This window comes from Cetorhinus maximus, chromosome 1, assembly GCF_964194155.1.
Source record: "Cetorhinus maximus chromosome 1, sCetMax3.hap1.1, whole genome shotgun sequence".
Taxonomy (NCBI): domain Eukaryota; kingdom Metazoa; phylum Chordata; class Chondrichthyes; order Lamniformes; family Cetorhinidae; genus Cetorhinus; species Cetorhinus maximus.
Genome location: NC_135879.1, coordinates 93080288 through 93100498, shown reverse-complemented (window position 1 = coordinate 93100498; position 20211 = coordinate 93080288). Strand labels below are relative to the sequence as shown.

Genomic DNA, 20211 nt, shown 5'->3' with positions numbered 1-20211 from the left:
GAGCGAGCAGGAACCAGGGAGCCAGGAGAGGGGTGAAGCTGTTTCGGGGGATTAGGAAAGGTGGAAAGGCACACGGCAGCTGGGGAGAGGACAAAGGGGAGGGTTTGAAAAGGGTTGGTGAGACTTTGAGGAAGGTATTTATTATGCTAAGTGGCAGAGTTTGCTTAAATTGTTTATGACCTGTGCGGTTGATTATTCTACTTGCATCTTTTTTTCAAAAAGTCTTTATTTTTAATAAGAGAGAATTGAACACATAATTAAAGCAGGTGATGATCTGAGACTGTGGAAAAAAGGCAGGCCCAGTGCCTACTTATCAAGACACAATCTAATTCTGAGGGGACAGTGGGGGGACTGAAATTTCATATTTACATATGTAAGAGGTCTAATGCCTGTTTTAGGTGGCTGCCTGGGATGCCTGAAAAATGGTGTAATGCAATGTCAGGTCTTTTGTCTTTTAGATATCTTTGGGGCACAGGACATTGGTCCTTGAAGGTGACCCTCATTTTGCCCATTTTAGATCCATATTGAAGATGCGATATGAATAGGTTTGTTGTTGTTGTTGAAGTAATGATGACAGTTGATGCAACTGCTTACCTGCTGCCTTCAGCCTCTGAGCTCCATGTTCAACTTAAGTGATAGGTTGTTTTTTGGATAAAAATAATAGGTTAAATTATGTTCAGTGAAGGACACTTTCTGATGTAACAGGCTGTATTGTTTCCATGACAGAGTGAAGAAGCTTATAACAGAGGCCCTCAACAAGAATCAGTTTCTGAAGCGACTGGAGACACAGCATGTCAGAGACATGGTGGAGTGTATGTATGAGAAAAACTATCAACACGGTGACTATATTATTAAGCAAGGGGAACCAGGCAACCATCTTTTTGTGTTGGCAGGTACTCTCCATTTTGAAATTTTGTAAAATATTTGAATTTACTCTTGAAGTTACAATGGGGGAGGAATTGCTCTAGTCATTGTATGTTGTAACATCATATGGGGGCAGACTTTGGGCACCCAATCAGCAGAGCATCCGTTAGTCCCAGACAGAGTCCATTTTGAAGGGCAGGACTCGTTAATGCTCAGTCGGCAAGCTGCAGGTAAAAATGAGCACTCTGAATAGGCTGCTGACACGTAGCCACTGCATTATCAACCGGCTCGGTCAGCCTCCAAGCAAGAAGAAGATAGGCCTGTGGAACTGGGACAGGTGGGACGTGGGGATGTTGCCTGTTCTCAAGAAAGGTGAGCTAGAGGAGAAAACTAGTGTGGCAGTGTCCAAGGCTGGTTTGTGGGGTCTGGGAAAGTACCCCTGTTCCTCGTAGACCCACAAAATCAGTACATCTTACCTTTGAGCTCCTTCATCTGCACATGCCTCACGCAGTGCTTTCTGAAAATGCTAATTGGAGTCTTGAGTGTGTCATAGGATCATGATTTGCACATTAAAGAGTTGACCACTTGCCTCAGGCAGGTAGACCCAAGGGAGTATTAGACATCCACAGTGACAGCAGGCCCAGGCAGTGAGCCACTTCCTGTCATTTTTGCTGCACTGCTGTCCCATTTCTGCAAGGCAGGAGCAAGGAAAACCTCCCCTAAATATCTGAGGCTCTCATCTGGTTGGTGCTCCTAGCAAAATTATAAGCAAGTCTCTTTACTGCACATGGTGAATAGAGTTATTATTCCACAGTATCTGTTTTCAACGAGCTAAAATTTAGCAATCATGTAAAATTAAAGTCAGAAGTATCAGGGTGAAGAAGTTATGATCTCCTTTTCTGTTGAAAATTTATAAAAACTAAAAAAAAGACTTGCATTTATATACTGCCTTTTGCAGGATGCCTCCAAAGTGCTTTACAATGAATGAAGTAGCTTTTGTTGCAATATAGCCACTGTGGTAATGTAACAAACCTGACAGTCATTTGTGAACAGCAAACTCTCATAAACAGAAATGAAATAAGTGCCGAGATCATCTGTTTTTATATGTTGGTTGCAGGATAATTGTTGGCCAGGACAACAGGAGAACTCCCCCTACTCTTCTGCATAATAGTGTCCTGGAATCTTTTATATCCACCTGGGAGAGCAGATAAGATCTTAGTTTAACACCTCATCTGAAAGACAAAGGGACGGAATCATCCGGCCCCCATTGGCGGTGGGTGTCATGGCGGGTGGGCACAATTCGGTGTGAGGGGCAGAAATTGGTTTCCTGCAGGTGTGAAAGCGCAGCGGGATCATCCAATGGCGTCCGCCACGGTGGAACGCGAATCCCGCTGAAGGCCGGCGTGAACACAATACCCCGGTAATGGGATGCAAAGTAAGGCCCGACTGGAATCGTTTCCCCACTACATTATTATCATTACACCGGCAGGAAAACATGCCGGCCCAGAACAGGTCTGGACAAGTGTGGCGAGCACAAGTTGGGACTTAACGTTAGGGCCTTGCTCAGATCACAGGCATCCGAGGAGAAGAAGATGTTGGAGCCCAACAACCAGGCCCTGGAGGAATATGTGCATCACGTGCTGGGTGGGTCTAATGGGCATGGCTCCTCCATGATGCAACTCATGGAAGGTGGGAGGTCTCAGTTGATGTCTCGGGCCTGCTTCAGAACATCACGGACTTGGTCATGGATGATCGGTGTGGAGGCAGTGGGGGGAGTTAGGAGAGGAAGGTCCGGCTGTGAGTGGGAGAGGAAGGTGTACTGGAGGGGTGTGGTTAAGAGAGGAATGCTGTTGGGGGGGTGGGGGGTGGGGGGAAGGAGTATAGGGGCAGAAGGGTGTAACAGGGAGAATGCAGCAAGTGGGGAGGTACGTGTAAGGGGGGAGGAAATTGTAAGGGAGGGAGTTCGGAGAGGGGAAGGTGTCCAGGGGGAGGGGGGAGTTTGGAGGGGAGAAGGTGTCTGAGGGGAGGAGGGAGTAAGGATGGAGGAGGGAGCAAGGGGGGATATCCAGGTGAACGTGCAGGGGAGGGGCCTGTGGAGTCGATGACTGCCTCCTGGGGCGCAAACTGAGGGTGAGTGTGGTAGGAGGGAATGGTGAGTATGAGAGGGTGCAGAGGGAGCCGGTAGGATAGAAGGGTGAGGGTGGATGGTGGGCACTCGGAGGCAGACATGGACCCTGGGAAGGAGGAGGTTGGGGAAGTCAATGTGGATGGGGGTGGGATTCTCAGGAAGGTAGGGAACATGCACGTTCACCTGGACATCCTGGAAAACAAGAGTTCAGGTTGGTAGGTGATGGTGGGGAGGTGGACTATGATGCCAGGGAGATCAACAGTGATGGGGGAAAGGACATGGGTGACTAGGGAAGGGGAAAGAATGGGGGAGCTGATAATATACTTGACCACGAACATGGTTGTCGAAATTGAAAGTGAGTTAGATGGTGTGTTAGACGTGCACAGGTCCTACATGGGAGTGTGATCAGTGGGTGGGCGGAGATGCAGGTCAGCTCAGATAGACAACTGAAAGAGAAACCCAGCAGGCAGCATTGAAAATGCTTGGGACAGTGAGATGAGTTGTGATGGACAAAGGCTCCGTGTGCGTAGGAGAGTGCTTGCACCAGGCTCTGAAAAGCCCTGCCACAGACACACACACTCAATCCTTCAGAATCACTAGTGGTCTGGCTGTGTGCAGCTGAACTGCTAGTCAGTGGCAGGGTGGGGGAAATGCAGTGGGATGACTCGCGAAGCCTGTCAATGAAGCTGAAAGACACCATTACACATTATTTAGTGAAAGTGAATATATTTTCAGATTATAAAGTGACCAAATGTATTCACGTGTGCAATCACTTGTGATCAGAATTTCTTAACTTTTCTAGGTCTACCATTTCTTCTAGGTGCTGCCCTGACATCCGCAGCAGGGGTGGAGACAGCTTGGGCTGAGGTTGGCCCTGTTACCTCTGGTGACTTTAGTCTGCATCTCCTGGAGAGCCAAGGCCTTGAGGGCCCTGCCTTGCTTTGGCTGTCCTCCTTTGGGCCAGCTGCTCCTTTTGTGGTGACAGAGGACAAGTCACCACAACTCACAGGCAAAGGGGATTTGGAGGGAGAGGACAGATCCTGAAATTCCTGAGTGGATGACCAAGCGTGTCCAGCTGCTGTTCCTCCTCTCTTAGGTGCCTTAGGGCCCCAGCCTGACTCCTTGAGGGGAAGGAGCACCTGGGGGAAACGTTGAGGTGCCCCGTTTCCCTCTTGTGTTGCCACTGCAGGAACTTACCCATAGCTACCACGGTGGAGTGCAGGTCTGCACACATCTCCACGTTCTGCTGGATCAGGGTCTCCATGGCATCCGCTATCCTTCCCATGGAGACTGCCATACACGCACATGTGGGCATCACTTCATCAGAGAGCAGGCGGAAGTATTCCTCCGACTCGTGTACCACCCTGTTGAGGGTTTCCAACAGCTCTGTGTGATGTTCCCCCGCCTTCTGCTGACTCTCCCCGATGATTTGGAAGGCCGAATCCAGTTGCTCGTCATCTGACTTGGACTTGACAGATGCCTCTTCCTCAGCAGTCCACTGAGTGCTGGGGAACTTGACTGAACCTGCTTTCTCCTGCTGCGGACATGTGTACATGCAGTGACCACCAGATTCTGAACCTGAGCCTGCACTAGATCTAGGTCCCACCGAGGTGTGTGTCCCTGTGCTGGTGGAGGGTGAGGGTAAGCGCCGTGACAGGTCTTCCAGGCTGCTTATTTCCAGCTCTTCAATGTAGGAGGTGTCCTCTTGGCTGGAGGTTAGGACGTGGATATAGCTGAATGACTGGCTGGCTGAGGGCGTTGGTCACTTGGCAGAGCTCCCTGTGATTCAAAGTAGAGATAATTAGTGCATGGCAGCAGTCAAAAGCAGGAGAGAGTGAGATAACACTCACAGTTGTGTTGAGGAAGGGATGATGATGAGGTGCAGGGTCTTCACTTGGGTTTTCGCCACAGACTTCACAGCATGGTCCACATCCTCACCAGTCAGAGCGATGGCACACTCTTCAAAGTGAGTGAGAGGCCTAAATTGGGCCACTCTACTCCCAGCCTGGGACCTCTCCCTGCTGTTGTGAGCCAGCTTCTCCTGCATGAAGACAGATGGGGAGAGTGTGAGCAGGACACATGGCACTGCATGGAATGTTTGTGTGGTGAGTGGAGCCACGGACGGGATGAGGACACGAGCACCAGAGGATATGAGCCTGGTGGAGATGTGAGGGTGTGTGTGAGAGTTAGTGATGTTGTCCCTTGAGGTGTGAGATCCCTGTGGATGTGTGATGAGTTTGGGAGTGTGGGTTGAAAGTGATGATATGGTTGACTTACCCTGGTGGAACGGCTGAGATCGTTCATCCTCTTCCTGCACTGGATGGCTGACCTCCTCTGTGCTCCGATTGCGCTGACCACTGCTGTCATCGCCTTCCTGGCCGGATTGGTGACTCTGATGAACCTATGCAGCCAGAGCGGGCGTAGAGGACATCGCAATGCTCTCCCACTGCATCCAGCAAGCGCCCCAGAGAGGCGTCATTAAATTTGGGGAATACCGTCTTCTTTGCTTTTGGGGCATCTGTCGCCTGGAGCAGTCTTGGTTCTTTGTGGACATGACTGCGCTCTGGCACTTTAAATATGGCACCCGACGCAAGGAAGCGCTGTGGTCACAGCGTGGCGGGCAAATCCGAGCCTGCCCACCAGCGATCCCGCGTATCTCCCATGAATGCATTATTAATGAGGTGGGACGCAGTGGGAAGGGGACAAAATGGCACGAAAACCTGCCATTGTGGCCGGTGCGTAAAATGTTTTTCAGCCCCATTACCACATATAGTGTAAATCTGGGACAGTTCCACCCAAAATCTTTGACAGTGCACCACTCCCTCAGTGTTGCATTGGAACATGAATTTTGTAATCAGGTCCCAGGAATAGCGCTTGAATCCACAGCCTTCTGACTTAAAGGTAAGAGCCCTACCAACTGAGCTATTGCTTCTGCATTTTGATAAAGTCAGGCAGGCCCCAGCAAGTTGCTAGGGTGGGCAGCAGATCAGGAAGCTGGGAATGTTGAGGAAGCTTGGTCAGCCCTTTCCACCCTGCGGCTCCCTGTTGGGCACAGAATATCCAAGAGAAGTGATGTCCTGCCCTGCTCCCCGCACCGCCACCCCCCAACCCCCCAAGCTCGCAGCTAGGCCGTCAGTTGGCCTAAGGGCGGACAGGCCAACTAACACCTAGATCTCTGTGGGTAGGCAATGGTGTTACGACAGAGTGAAGAGGATTGAGCTGGTTTCCCTTTTTATTTAACCCTTTCGGTTAGTTGCAACAAAGGTTTGTTTAAAAATCTTTTCCTGTGGGTACCTTTCCCAATCCAAATGCATTTACTTTTCATAAGGAGCCAATTTAACCAGGCTTTCTTGAGTCAAAGGAAGAGCAAGTTTATTAGGTACTAAAACCTGAGGAAAGTAATAAAGACACCCTACACACAGACACACACACACACACACACACACCAGAAATGAGAAAGTTAATAGTCCAAATAAAAAGAATATACAAATCAGTCCTTGGCTTGTCCAAGAAGCGAAGATGTTGGTATATTGTGGCGGTTAAGTTAGGTGATTTTGGTAGAGCTAACTTTGGCAAATTTGTACTCTATTGGAGACACTTGCTGGCTTCTTCCCAGAGGTAAAAGTGACCTAGTTATCTCTTCAGGGATTCTTCCTGCTTGCTGTCTGTCTCTGCTAAAACACATTTGCTTCCAGCAAGAGACACAGAGGGAGAGGAAGAGGTCCTTCTTGCTTCTTCTTCTGCTCTGCCAATGGCTGTTTTTCAACCAGTTTTAAGTAATTTTCTTTGTTTTGTCTTCATCTTAGAAGTTCTTTTACACATTCTGAGATGTAAATCTACAGGAGATGAGTTTTTGGACGTTGTGATGAGATGCCGGAAACAGTTTCCATTGTCTCTTCAAACACAGGAGATTAAAGTCCAGCCTTTTGCATTTTCCATACCTATCTTTCAAATGTCTCTGTATGAATTGGGCTTTGACAACTCTTCAATTGCGAAATTCCATGGTCTCAAGACAGGTCTGTCAGTATAATCCACATAGGAATTTTCCAGAAAGTGGTCACTTTACAGTATCAGCCATTGTTTGATCAGTGTCTTTACTTGTATTTCTTTAAAAAACACAGGTCCTCCTTAAAAAGCTCAATATGCCCGTAGGTAGTTGGTGAAGCTGTAATCTCTTTCGTGACAGTGGGCGCAGCTTCAAAAGTTTTTAATTGGCTGTGAACCACTTTTGGGACATTGTGAGGCTGTGAAAGGTGAGGGTTAGGGCTATATAAATGCAAGTTTTTTTTGTAAAACGATTAAGATCATTTAAAAATTTAAAACATTTTTAGGATCAGAAACATTGCCATGGGTAAAACTGCTGCATCGGAAAGCATTTTCCTGCATTAGATCTTATTCTCACTGGGATATTTTCTGTTTTACAATGTCCTTTCTTTTGTCCTTTTTGACAGAGGGCAAACTGGAGGTCCTCCAAAATAGCAAAATTCTCACATCTATCAGTATATGGACAGCATTTGGTGAACTTGCTATTTTATATAACTGCACAAGGACAGCTTCTGTGAAAGGTACAGCTCTTCCATTACTCAAAGCGCAATAAAATAATTGTTTTGCAATTCGGTCTTTGAACATTTTGTTTAAGACTATGTACCTTACAATTAACACCCTTTTATAGTTTATGGTACTTATTTTGCAAGCAGCACCCATTGTTCAGTGTATTTATATTAGGTGAGTGTCGTTGAGGGATAAATAAATACTACCATTTTATCTGTTAACTATAAGCTTATATGTGAAGGTAAAGCACTTAAGAGATTGATTCTGAAACCATATTAGAAATAACACCATAACCTCCTTTCCTACAACTGTCTCTTGAGGCAATTCAAGAGAACTTTAAAGGTAGAATAATGAATCACTATTGGCTAAAAGACACAAATCTAACCTTGGACTCAGATGATGTCATAAACCATGACAACAAAGCAAGATCAATTCATGGCCATTATTTGATGCCAGAATTAGATTATAATCATAAAATTACACCTTGCCCTTCGTTAATAATGTTTTAATTAAATGTGAGAGTTTATTGAGGTTGGATTCTAATCTGAAATAACATTGATCTGTTTGATTAAAAGCATATGTGAAATGATTACTGCAAAATTATCTGGAGTTCATTTAGAGTTGATTCATGGTAGTTCAATGGCATAGTTACTGTCGTGGACCTGGCTTTAAAGGAGCTGTAACAACTTCCCTGCATTGGACTATATCTTTTACATGCATTTGTGGCGTATTAACCTATTAGTAGCATAAATGATTCCATTTACGTTTTACCATAGATTTAGCTGAAAATAGAAATTCGTACTATCAGGGTTTTTTTTAGCTAAGGTTAGTTTTAGTTACCACTTCATCGAGGCAGTTCCTGGATTCATGAGTTGCACTGAATCCGAATTTGTACAAGTAGATTATATATGAATGTGTACTCTGCTCAGACATGGGTGCAAGATGGAGAGGTTTCTGTAGGTAAGCATAAAAGTTATTCTCGTGGGGCCAAGAGGAGCAGGAGCGCTCCTCCAGGACCCCTCAAGGAAAGACTGGGCCCCCCACCCCAACCCACCTTTCCATGCTTGCTTAACTTGCTTGAATTCCTCTGTTGACTTACCTCAAATGACAGCTGGATGGCCTCCAGCAGCCTGATATTCACCAGCCAGCCCTTGGTGAGCTACATCTGGATGGTCATTTCTGCTGGCCAGCTTCAGCATCAATGTTAATGAGGCTTAAAATGGACCTGTCAAAGTGGTGGCCCACGTGGTGCACTGGAAAATCTCACTGAGTCTTCAGACAAACCCACAGCAACAGGGTTTTTCAGGTTGTTGGATGTGAGAAGAACAGTAAATTGAAAATTGACTGTAATTACCTGTGCCATTACTTGTGTTGTGTTTATCCTCTCAAAGCTGTAAGCAGGGTCAAAACCTGGGTACTAGACCAAGACGTTTTCCGCAATATTATGAGAGGAACGACTCAGGCCAAGCAAGAGCAGTACAGAAACTTCCTCAGAAGGTAAAGTCCTTGTTGGCATTGTGTCTGTGCACGTAACACAGAAGGGTATAAGGAGAAAAGAAAAAGAAAAAGTTACATTTATATAGCACCTTCCATGACTTCATGATGTCTTAACGTGCTATACAACCAATGAAGATGGAGGTGCAGTCACTATCATAATGTAGGAAACATAGCAGTCGATTTGCACACAGCAAGATTCCATTAACGGAAATGTGATAATGATCAGGTAATCAGTTTTTAGGTGTTGATTGAGAAATAAATATTGACGTGGACACTGAAGTTCACACAATCTACCTTTGAAGTTTGGTCTGTGATCAGGCCAGCCCATATCAAAATTTAGAACCAATAGCTGCACTTGGAACATCAATTCAGAGAAGATGTGAAATAACCTTCATGTTTATCATTTTTATCCAGTACATCAAACCTGTTGCTGCTATTGATTTCATCTGAATAATTTTTAACCATTCAACTTAATGTTCTAACTGCAGCAGGTTGAGGCCTAGTCTTGCTCACCTAATCTGTGATGCATAGAAAGTACTTTACTTACTCTCCCTTGCCAAAGTAAAGAATCTGAACAGTTCCCCAGAGAAATAAAAGCCTCATTTCCTTTCTGCCTCCCCGCCCATCCTGAAATATCATGTTGCACTGTCCTTGTCTCTGTTTTGTATTTCTGTAAACGTTAGCCGCTATACTGTATTTTTTATGCAAGTAAATTGATCCTGAACAGTTACAGACAGGACTCACAGGATCAAACAAATTATTAGCTCAATGGCTAACATCAAACTTTATTTAGTAATAATTGTTTGACAAGGTCACTGGAAACAAGAATGCTTTTTAATGATTGCTGTTTCATATATTTCTCTAGTGTTTCTCTGCTTAAGAACCTACCAGAAGATAAACTCATGAAGATAGTGGACTGCTTGGAAGTAGTAAGTTATTTATCAGGAAGGAAATAATGGAAATATCTTGCAGTCCTTCAATAGCCCTTTCTGTTTCCCATCTTTACAGCAAAATAATGGGATAAGTATTGGATACTCCAGAGGTATTGGAATTGTGCCTTTTGCATACAGTTCAAAAATCTGAGCAGGAGGCTGTATTCATCATAGCAGGATTTAGAAATGTAAATATAAATATAGGGCAGAGTTTTGCCGTTGGCGTGAAGGGGCGGGCCCGACACGTCGACACGTAAAATGACACATGATGATGTCGGGCGTGTGACCCGACGTCACCGCGCGCCATCGCAATTTTTCGAAGGCCGGGCGCTATGAGTTCCGAGGCGCACCCGCCATTAATTAATGGGCCAGTTAAGGCCCTGGACGCAGTAATTGACAGCGATTTTTCACAGCCTGTGCGATTTTCAGTGCGTCACACGGGCACAACGGGCAGGCGGGTATGCCACATTTTTAAAAACCTCACCCACGGGCGGGATAAGAGGGGTGAGTGGGCTCGCTCATGCGAGTTGTTAGTACTTTAGTTTTTAAACTTACTGCTACTTGCTTGTGTGAACAGGACAACTTCAATTCTCTTCAGAGCTGCTTTGACAGAAAGAACAGGCTTCAGTTCAAGACTCTGGAGGAATCATAACACTTGGGGCCTTGCAGGTTTCAGACAGTCTTCCCTTACCCTGGGAATGGGGACTGTGCTCTCCAATGGGGGCACTTCCTCTGAGGAGGAAGGGAGGGCCAGAAGGGGAGGAGGCCAGGAGTCCATATCCAGCCTCCAGTGGAGCCACATTTGGGAGGACAGGTGCAGGCACAAGGGGCGCATGGCCAACAGGAAGTGGAAGGTGGAAGGGGCCGTAGAAGACGCCAGGGTTTCAGGGTTTACAGGCGGCAATGCAGCTACCTCAATATCCCTGAGGTGCAGTGCTGAAGGAGGCTCTGTCTCTCAAGGGAGACAGTGACCTCCATCTGTCAGATGATCGGCCCTGAGATCAGCTCCAAATGTATGGGTGATGCTGAAGGTCACGGCTGCCCTAAACTTCTATGCCTCTGGTTCTTTCCAGGGGTCAGTGGGTGATCTTTGTGGAGTCTCCCAGTCAGCTGTCCACAGTTGTGTCAAGCTGGTGACAGACGCTCTGTTCAGGCGGACATTGACTTTCATTCACTACCACTCAGACGAGGCCAGCCAGGCACAGCAAGCCAGAGGCTTTGCAGTGATTGCTGGCTTCCCCCGCGTCCAGGGTGCAATAGGCTGCACACACGTGGCCATAAATGCACCAGCAGGTGAGCCCGGTGCCTTCGTCAACAGGAAGGGCTTCCACTCCATGAACATGCAGATAGTGTGTGATCACAGGATGCTGATTCTACAAGTCTGTGCAAGGTACCCAGGCAGCTCCCAGGACACGTAAATCCTCAGACACTCCCAGGTGCCGGGGCTCTTCAGTGCTCCAGCCCGGCAGGGTGGATGGCTAGTGGGTGACAAGGGCTATCCCCTCAAAAGGTGACTCATGATCCCCTCCGCCACCCAAGAACAGAGGCGGAGCAGCGGTACAATAGGAGTCACACCTCCACAAGTGGGGTGGTAGAGAGAACCATTGGTCTTCTCAAGATGCGCTTCCGATGCCTGGACCATTCAGGGGACGCACTCCAATACCCCCCAGATCCTGTGTTACTGATAGTGGTTGCATGCTGTACTCTCCACAATCTGGCACTGGAAAGAGGGGACGCAGTGGAGGAAGAAGATTTTAATGCAGCTGCTCTGACTGCAGACGGTGAGTCCGGTAGTGAGTCCAAGGATGATCACACTCAGGAGAATGCTGAGGGGATTGACGCTGACCCGGGCAACCTCCTGGGAGGCAGGGACACCCAGCAGGCTTTAATCCAACGTTCCTTCAGCTAGCCCACCACAGATGGACCTCCAACACATGCCAGGGCTACAGGCTCCAATACTCGATACCTGAGAGTAACATTTGCCTGGTCAGGAACATTAACTATGTGCCTTGTCAATAAAGCTCAATGACAAACAAGTCACTCATGACATCATGGGTTCCCCTTCACCTGCAGAACTAATGAAGAACCCAGAAGCCTGTTGAGAACTAAAACATTTAATGCTTGCTAATTTTCAGACAGAAATGAAAGTCCATTAAAAGGTGTTGAGCAGCACACTACTTAAAAACAACTGAAACAGGGGGCAAAAGAAAATCACCAATGATAAGCCCATGTTGTGCCTAAGGTGATTTACGTTTATGTTTGCGGGTGCTATGTCTAGGTGCTGCCCCCTCGCTGGAATTGGCATTGGAGACAGCTTGCTGACTCTGCTGTCCTTTTGGCCTTGATGACCTCGGTGGGCGTCCTCTGGCCCGTGGAGCCTGTGCTGGCCCCGACTGGGAGGGCGCGGCCAGGGGCACGGCTGGCATCTCCCCAGTTGCCGCAGCCTCATCGGATCCCACTTTCACTGACAGAGGGAGGAATTGCTGTCGTCATCCGGAGCGCCCTGAGAGGAGCCCACAGAGTCAACAGGCAGCTCGTACGCCAACACGAGGTCACTTTGGACCTCCCTGCTCACCATTGATGGATGGGCACCTATTTGGGATACTGGGTGCCCAATCCATTTCCCACACTGACACTGACCACCTGAGGTCAATGCCGCTTTGAGGGCTTGCAGGCCCGAGCGCATCCCCAGGAGGCCCTGATTGTTGTCCTGGAGGATCCTCTCCATGAAAGTCGCCACTCTCTCCATGGAGGAGGCATTGCACTCAGCCATGAGGGTCATTGCATTGCTGATGCTCTGCATGGACTCCTCCATCACGGACACCATGGCATACATTCCCTCATGTATCTCTGCCAGATCCTCCTGCACACCCTGCTGGACTTCCAGCATCTGCTGCCGCAAGGACAACTCCAGAGGCCCATCATCAGCCACCAACTGAGCATGTTCCTGATCCCCAGCAGTCCTCCGACTGTCGGCGCCCTGGGCACTCTCTGCCTCCGCCTGAACCCAAGCGAGTGTGAAATGCCCTCACCGCTGTGCACTGAGACACTAGCCGACAATCTTATCCCCACCGAGGTGCTGGTATCTGCGCTGGTGCCTGCCTGGCTGAGAGGGTGTGACGCTGGTGCGTTTATATCTTCTGGACCCTCAGGGGTCAGTGGCGGTCCCTCTGCCTCCTGAGTGTGGGTGTGCTCTGGTGAGGTTGAAAGGAAGAATAAGGACATTTGATTAGTAGAAGTTGTTACACTGTTAATGTGCATGCCTGGCACCTGGATCGGGATGCGCTCCTCCTTCCATTATCAATGGGGATCCCATGTTGGAGGCTGAATTCAATGTACAGTCAACAGTGAATGTTTGCACTGACAGACATTGTGATCTCAGTGCACGGCACTCTTACCTCCCAGTGGCACCCCAACCTCACCACGGCCGGTTGACCTGGGCGCTTGGCGCCTCTCCAGCTCGAGTGCCTCCTGTTCGTATCTGGTCATGATGAGAAGGTGGGGCTGCCGTCTGCCAGTCCACAGCTGCTCTGTATTATTGTGTGCTGTCTTCTCCTGAAAGGAGAGAGGAGCATTGATTAGCTCACCCTGTACCTGCATTGCCATTGCAGCCCTGCCACCCCCACCTGAGTGAAACATTGCTGGGCTCATCCGATTCGTGACCCTGGAGCCTCCATACACTCACTCCAAGCAGCCAGGGCTGACCCCCTTGCCCAGATGCTGCCTCCATCACATTTGCCACTCACACTCTAAGAGCTTCCAAACCCATGAGCACTACCACCTAGAAGGACAAGGGCAGCAGATAGATGGGTACACCGCCACCTGGAAGTTCCCCTCCAAGTCACTCACCATCTTGGCTTTGAAATGTTTCAGCGCTCCACAAGTGTCACTGAGTCAAAATCCTGGAGCTCGCCCCCAGACAGCACTGTGGGTGTTCCTGCACCACATGCAGCAGATACAGAAGGCAGCTCAGCACCACCCTCTCAGGGGCAACTAGGAATGGGCAATAAATGCTGGCCCACCCAGCGAAGGCCGCATCCCGTGAATGAATGAAAACAAAAACAAAATTCTGAGTTGCGGGGGGTCCTACCTAACTACTGTGCTAAGTGACCCGTGCCAACACAGTACTCACCCTTCCCCATCGCAAAAGGTCATTAAACCGCTTGCTGCACTGCACCCAGGCGCATCTCACCACATCGTGGGAGCTGATCTTTTTTGCCACCTCCTCCCAGGCACGTTTGTTCATGTGGGGGTGCCTCCTCCTCCCACCCCTTGGCACAAGAATGTCACAGTGTGCTGCCACATCCACGAGGAGGGCAGCGAGGCAGTTATCCGAAAAACTCAGGGCACACTGCCCCACCAACCTGCCCTCCTGCCTGGCCTGCTCTTCGAGAGCACTGTCGGACATCCTCCTGTGTGACATCGGTGGCAGCCTTTGGAAGGCTACCTGCGCCATTTTTGAATAGGCCGCTGGGTCACATTGGACCTTCCCGCTGCTCTCAGGAGCCGTGATTCACACTGGGCGGACCTTAATTGGCCCGCCCACGTAAAATGGCAGCACAGAGCTGATCGCAGGCGGCAATCAGCTCCGTGCTCGCCTGCACCCACTCCCGATCAGCCCACCTGCCATAAGTAAAATCCTGGCCATTGTATTTTCTCCTAAAAGATTCCTAAAAGGGCTGTATTTTATGTTGTGTTCCCCCCCACCCTTCCCACTGCTGGGTGCGTTTTTGATGGTGGGATGGGGGGGGAGGCATATAACATATGAGCGGTGGCTAGCCCACCGCCTTCCTGCCCACGTCCCAACATGGTCCCCATAATACGGTAGGCAGGCGGGCACCAAAATTGGCAGCCTGCCTATTTCTGGAAAAATTATTAATATACAATTGAGTTTGTTAAGCCAATTAACCTGAATATTACGGTCGCCAGGACAGACGGGTGAGATTCAGAAGGCCGTTATGTAAACAACTTTGTGGAAAAGGCAGTAAAAAGGTGGGTGTACATCTTTTGTGGGGGGCCCTGTGAGCATCAGGGACACCCCCTCCCAGGATGATAACCCCCATTGGTGTCTCCCTTCTAGACCTCCAAACCCCACACTCCCCTCCCACATCCCCCTCACCTCACTCCCTTGGCTCCCTGATCCCTTCCCGCCCTAAAAGCCTGGGACTCACCTTAGTCCGGGTCCTACGGGATCTATTATTCTCTGCATCCTGGGGCCTGCTTGCAGTCCCAGCAGCACCTGCTGTTCAGGCACTGCTGGGACTGCTGGAGCTGCCCACGGCCAATCAGATTGGCCAGCAATTCTTGAAGGTGGTGCTTCCTTTCACCGAGGGGCAGAAGCCTGACCCTCATGTCCTCAAGGTCACCCATAGCATGTTCTTGCTGCAGGGGTTGCCTTGTTGAATGCACCACCAACATTCTTCTCCCCCTGTCCCGGAAAATTCATCCCTAAGATTTACTATTTTTCACAAGTATTATTCAATGTTTAAAATGTGAAAACTATCTGAAATAAAAGGTTTGACATCTTTTTTAAGATTAATTTTCTTCCATTTTAACAGTGGTAATTTGTGATGATATCACTGACTAGAGGACACTGAGGGAGACTGGAGCTATAAACTCGCCCGAATTTCCTGTTGGACCTAATTGTCTCATGACCTTATTGGGAATGCATTTCCTTCTCTTCAATTAAAAGTGTTTTAATGGAATAGGGTCAGCTGTTAGACCCAAATCTAATTGTGAATAGGAAGCACATAATAATGGATGATTACAGACTGTTGAATTTCATTTTAATATTAATACATTTTCCTCTAAAATACAAAAACACACTGGCGAAGGTTTTGTGAAACAAATGGTGATATGAAGTTTTGTGATAAACTTCTGAAAATGCAAACAGTAAGAGGTTGTTTTGGCCAGAAGGTGAAAACAGACACTATATTGATTTGTGCTTATAAGCCAAAGCTCTTTGAAAATCTGATTTAGCACACAGCTCTGGCCCTAATTGATTATTACCACTGTTTAGACTCGCCTGGAGGTGCTAAACCAGACAGATACCTGCATATTTCACAAGCAAGTGCTGATCAGGCCCAGTTTTCATAGAGCTAGTTGTATGGGCTCCTCTCACTCGCTTCCACTGAAGAAGTGAAGTGCATGGTACACATCGTTCAGCCTCACTCTCTCCCACCTTCTCTTCCTGCACAATCTTTTCAAAGACAGATCCAACTAATTGGATGTCAGCATCCTTCCCCTGCCTTTTAGATTCCTCCCCTTCCTGTTTCAACCTGTGAGTTTGTGATCTCATTTCTACACAATCTGGAAACAATCCAGGATGCTCTTTCTGCAATAGCTCTGTTGATTGTGTCACCACAGGCTGCTCAGCTACAGTAAGCATCACCAATATCTGTGACCCAGCTGTATCATTACCTAGGATAACTTGAACTCCTGCAATGGGCAATTTTTCCACTACTCCAACAATCACCTTGTCTGTTTTCAGCCTACTTTTTAAATTTGCCTTACCCATGGAATATGTTCAGTATCTCCATGAGTTCCACTTATTAATACTCTTTCCTGCAATACCCCCTCTGGACAACAAATAGCACTATCCCATAACACTAAGGACTGACTAGCCTCTGTGTACCTTAACATTTTTGTATCTTTGCTTGCTCCACCCTATATGCATGGATAGACCTTCCCTTCACATATAAAATCTTCAAACAACTCTGTAACCTGCCCTTTAGAACTCCCTTGGGTAAGTTGTGAACACATTCCCACTTCTTTAGCTACCACTGATTCTTCCTGCTCCAACTGTACACAAACCACTGGTTTTTCATGCCTCTGGATTTCAGAGCCCACAGTACTCTTATTTCCAGAGCATTTTCTGTGTTCCAGTTACTGCAATAGGTTTTCCCTGTAACCTCCAGCACATTGACTTTGTGTGTGCCCAACTTGATTACAATGCAAACATCTAAGTCTTTCAGTGTCACTTCTACTCTCAGCACCTTCCTTTCTGGTCTGAGGAGAAATTTCCTGAGAATTTCCAGCTGTCCATTCTCTTCCCTGACTACCTGGCTACTTGCCTTCCTTTCACCTTCCCACTTTCTATCTTTTTTCTGATTTAAAAAGGTGATGATAAAAGGTTTTATGGACCAGCTTATAGTCATCAGCAACTCTGTTGCTTGCCTAGTCGTTTTAACCCTCTGTTCTTCCACATGAGTTCTAACTACCAAAGGAAGTGAATCTTTAAATTCTTCCAAAATAATTACTTCTCTAAGAGCTGCATATGTTATCTCTACCTTTAATGTCAGTATCTAATGGTCAAAATTACTTTGTTTTACTCTCTCAAACTCAATATAAGTCTGTCCAGGCTGTTTCCTTATATTCCTAAATTTCTACCTGTATGCCTCAGGAACCAACTCATATGCACTCAAAATAGCCCTTTTTTTACTGCATCATAATACACGGATACTTCTTCTGACAGTGATGCATATACCTACCTCCTCTACCTGCCAACATAGACTGTAAAAGCAATGTTCAGATTTCTTGTGGCCATTTCATTTGCTCAGCAATTTTCTCAAACAAAATAAAGAATGCCTCTACATCCCTTTCCTCAAACTTCGGAAGAGCCTGTACAAATTTAAACATCTCCCCATTGGGTTTTGGGTTGAAGATGGTCGTTTCACCATCAGAACCTTTCTTAATGCCCAGTTTTTTAAGCTGATATTCCCTTTCCCTTTCCTCCATTGCTAGCTTCTCCATTTCCAATTCCGTTTCCTGCCTTCTTTCTCTCTCCTGCTTTTCTGCTTGCTCCCTTTGAAATGCTCATTCTTTTTCTTGCACCTCTAATTAAAATTTATTCATTTCTAACTGAATCTTAGCCATTTCAAGTGACCCACCCTTTGGAGAATGTGGTCTCACTAGTGTCCCTTCCAATTTGAAATGCTGTACTATTACTTCAATTATGTCTGCCTTCTTCACCCCTGCGGTTAATCCAAATTGCAACTTATCTGCCAATTCTGTTAACTGAGCCTTAGTTACTTTTTCTAAACTGATCAGGGTTTCATCTTCTACTCCCAGAAAAGTCTTAACAATTGCTAAAGCCATTTTTGCAGACAAACCACTTTAAAATCCCTTCAACACCAACTCCTGAGTGTAGTGTTCTTTTTGCACTCATAGCCTTAAGATTCACCAACTGCAAGCCAACTAAGAAATTTTCTTTTAAGTCCTGCAAAGAGCCAAGATTTTGTTATGATATGGCAGGTGGCAATTGCCTGGCTGACTAAATCCCAAAGGGAAACTTAGCCAACCTATCACAATGATTTGCAATTTTTATTTTTATTATGTGAAGGTATGTGCACTGAAGTCAAAAGTAAAGATTCTACTATCACTTCTGGATATTTTAAATATTAAATTGAAACATTAATTAATAAAAGAAAAGAAAACTTAAACACATCAAGATTACAGTTAGACAGTTAAATTTAGTGTTTATAACATTTCCTAAAAGGTTTCTAATTAGCTAGACTCCCAAACTAAACACCCTTTTCCAGGCAACAGTCCAAATAGATTCCTCATCTATAAAACATCCAATAACATTACCATAAGGCACCCACCATTGTTATAAGGCGGGTATTTCACAGCTTTTCTCTTCCTCCCGCTCAATAATGGAATTCCAAAGCTTTGAACAAAACTTTGCTTTCTGGAATAAACAAGCACTTCTCTGGGTTGGCTAGAAGCTGATACTTCACAGTACATTCTTCACAATCTCACATGGCCACATCACATACAGCTTTCAATCTTTCCTTAAATATATTTTCTCCCTTTATATCTTTGAAACCCACTGTTTTAAGCTTTCTTTGGAAGTTACCTTTCCCAGTATATAAGAATCTTTCATGTTTTCATCTTGTTTTATTGACCCAAAAGCAAGGACATGAAATCCCCACTGCTTGTTTACCTGTGAACTCCGGCAAGATGCAACCATTTTCCTTGTCATCTTCTAACCTCCCTCTGAAATTCAAATAATCTCTCAATTTATCTACAAATGTTAGCTCGTCCATTTCCATTTCAAAATGCATGCTTTTACATCTAATCCCTTTGATGACTTAAACCTTGCAGTCTGGCTGCCTTCAGTTTAACTAAATTTGTCACACACACACAACACACACACAGCCCCACAAGCCTGCTTCAGTATCCCACAGTAATATTAGGAAAAAAATTAAATTTCCTTTACATCCCGGTGGACCAAAGTAGAGATTGTTAGTGCATAGCAGCAAAATCAAAAGCAGGAGAGAGAGCGCTCACAGTTGCATTGAGAGAGGGATGATGTGGTGCAGGCTCTTCATGTGGGTGTTCACCGCTGACCTCACCATCGTTGCAGACATGGTCCGCATCCTCACCAGTCAGCACAATGGCACGCTCCTCAAAGTGAGCAAGGAGCCTAATGTGGGCCACTCCATCCCCAGTCTGGGATCTCTTCCTGCTGATGTGAGCCAGCTTCTCCTGCATGAAAACAGATGGTGAGAGTGTGTGCAGGACACATGGCACTGCGTGGAATGTTTGTATGGTGAGCAGAGCCATGGACGAGATGAGGATGTGAGCTCCAGAGGATATGAGCCTGATGGAGATGTGTGGGTGTGTGTGAGAGTTAGTGGTGTTGTCTCTTGAGGTGTGAGATACCTGTGGATGTGTGATGGGTTTGTGACTTATCCTGGAGGGACGGATGAGATCTCCTTTATGCTCCGGTGGCACTGACCGCTGCTGTCACCACCTTGCAGGCTGGATTGGTGATTCTGGTGGACCTCCTGTGGCCAGATCAGGACTAGAGGACATTGTGGTAGCCTTCCACTGTGTCCAGCAGGTGCCTCAGACATGTGACTCTGAATTTGCGGGCTGGAGTCTTCTTTGCTTTTGGGGCCATCCGTCCCCTGGAATAGTCCTGGTCTGTGGACATGAAGTAGGCTGCGCTCTGGTGTGCTTTAAATATGGTGCCCAGAGCGAGGAAGCGCTGTGGTACTTTCATCCAGGTTACTGCATGAAAGTCTCAATGAATCTTATATCTACTATCAGTAAGCATGGGTTGCATTGTGGGCTTTAATTGATGTCTGGAACGACCAGTTGCCATTTCTGGGTTACCTTTTGCATCTTAACTGGACTTTCAGGCCAAAACAAAAAATAAAAAATACCTGGAAAAACTCAGCAGGTCTGGCAGCATCGGCAGAGAAGAGTACAGTTGACATTTCGAGTCCTCAT

The 20211-nt window shown here is 46.8% G+C and overlaps 1 protein-coding gene across 5 annotated transcripts in view; it reads left to right on the top strand.

Moving 5' to 3' along the window:
• The window catches only part of prkg2 (protein kinase cGMP-dependent 2), a 107955-nt gene that overhangs the window by 20390 nt on the left and 67354 nt on the right, over positions 1-20211 (top strand). For 4 of the 5 annotated variants that reach the window (XM_078543825.1, XM_078543790.1, XM_078543799.1 and 1 more), the window contains exons 3-6: positions 727-893; positions 7444-7557; positions 8935-9040; positions 9906-9969. In XM_078543825.1, the coding sequence (XP_078399951.1) occupies positions 727-893; positions 7444-7557; positions 8935-9040; positions 9906-9969 (451 nt within the window). The remainder of the gene's footprint in view (positions 1-726; positions 894-7443; positions 7558-8934; positions 9041-9905; positions 9970-20211) is intronic. The other variant, XM_078543816.1, reaches the window with a different exon arrangement.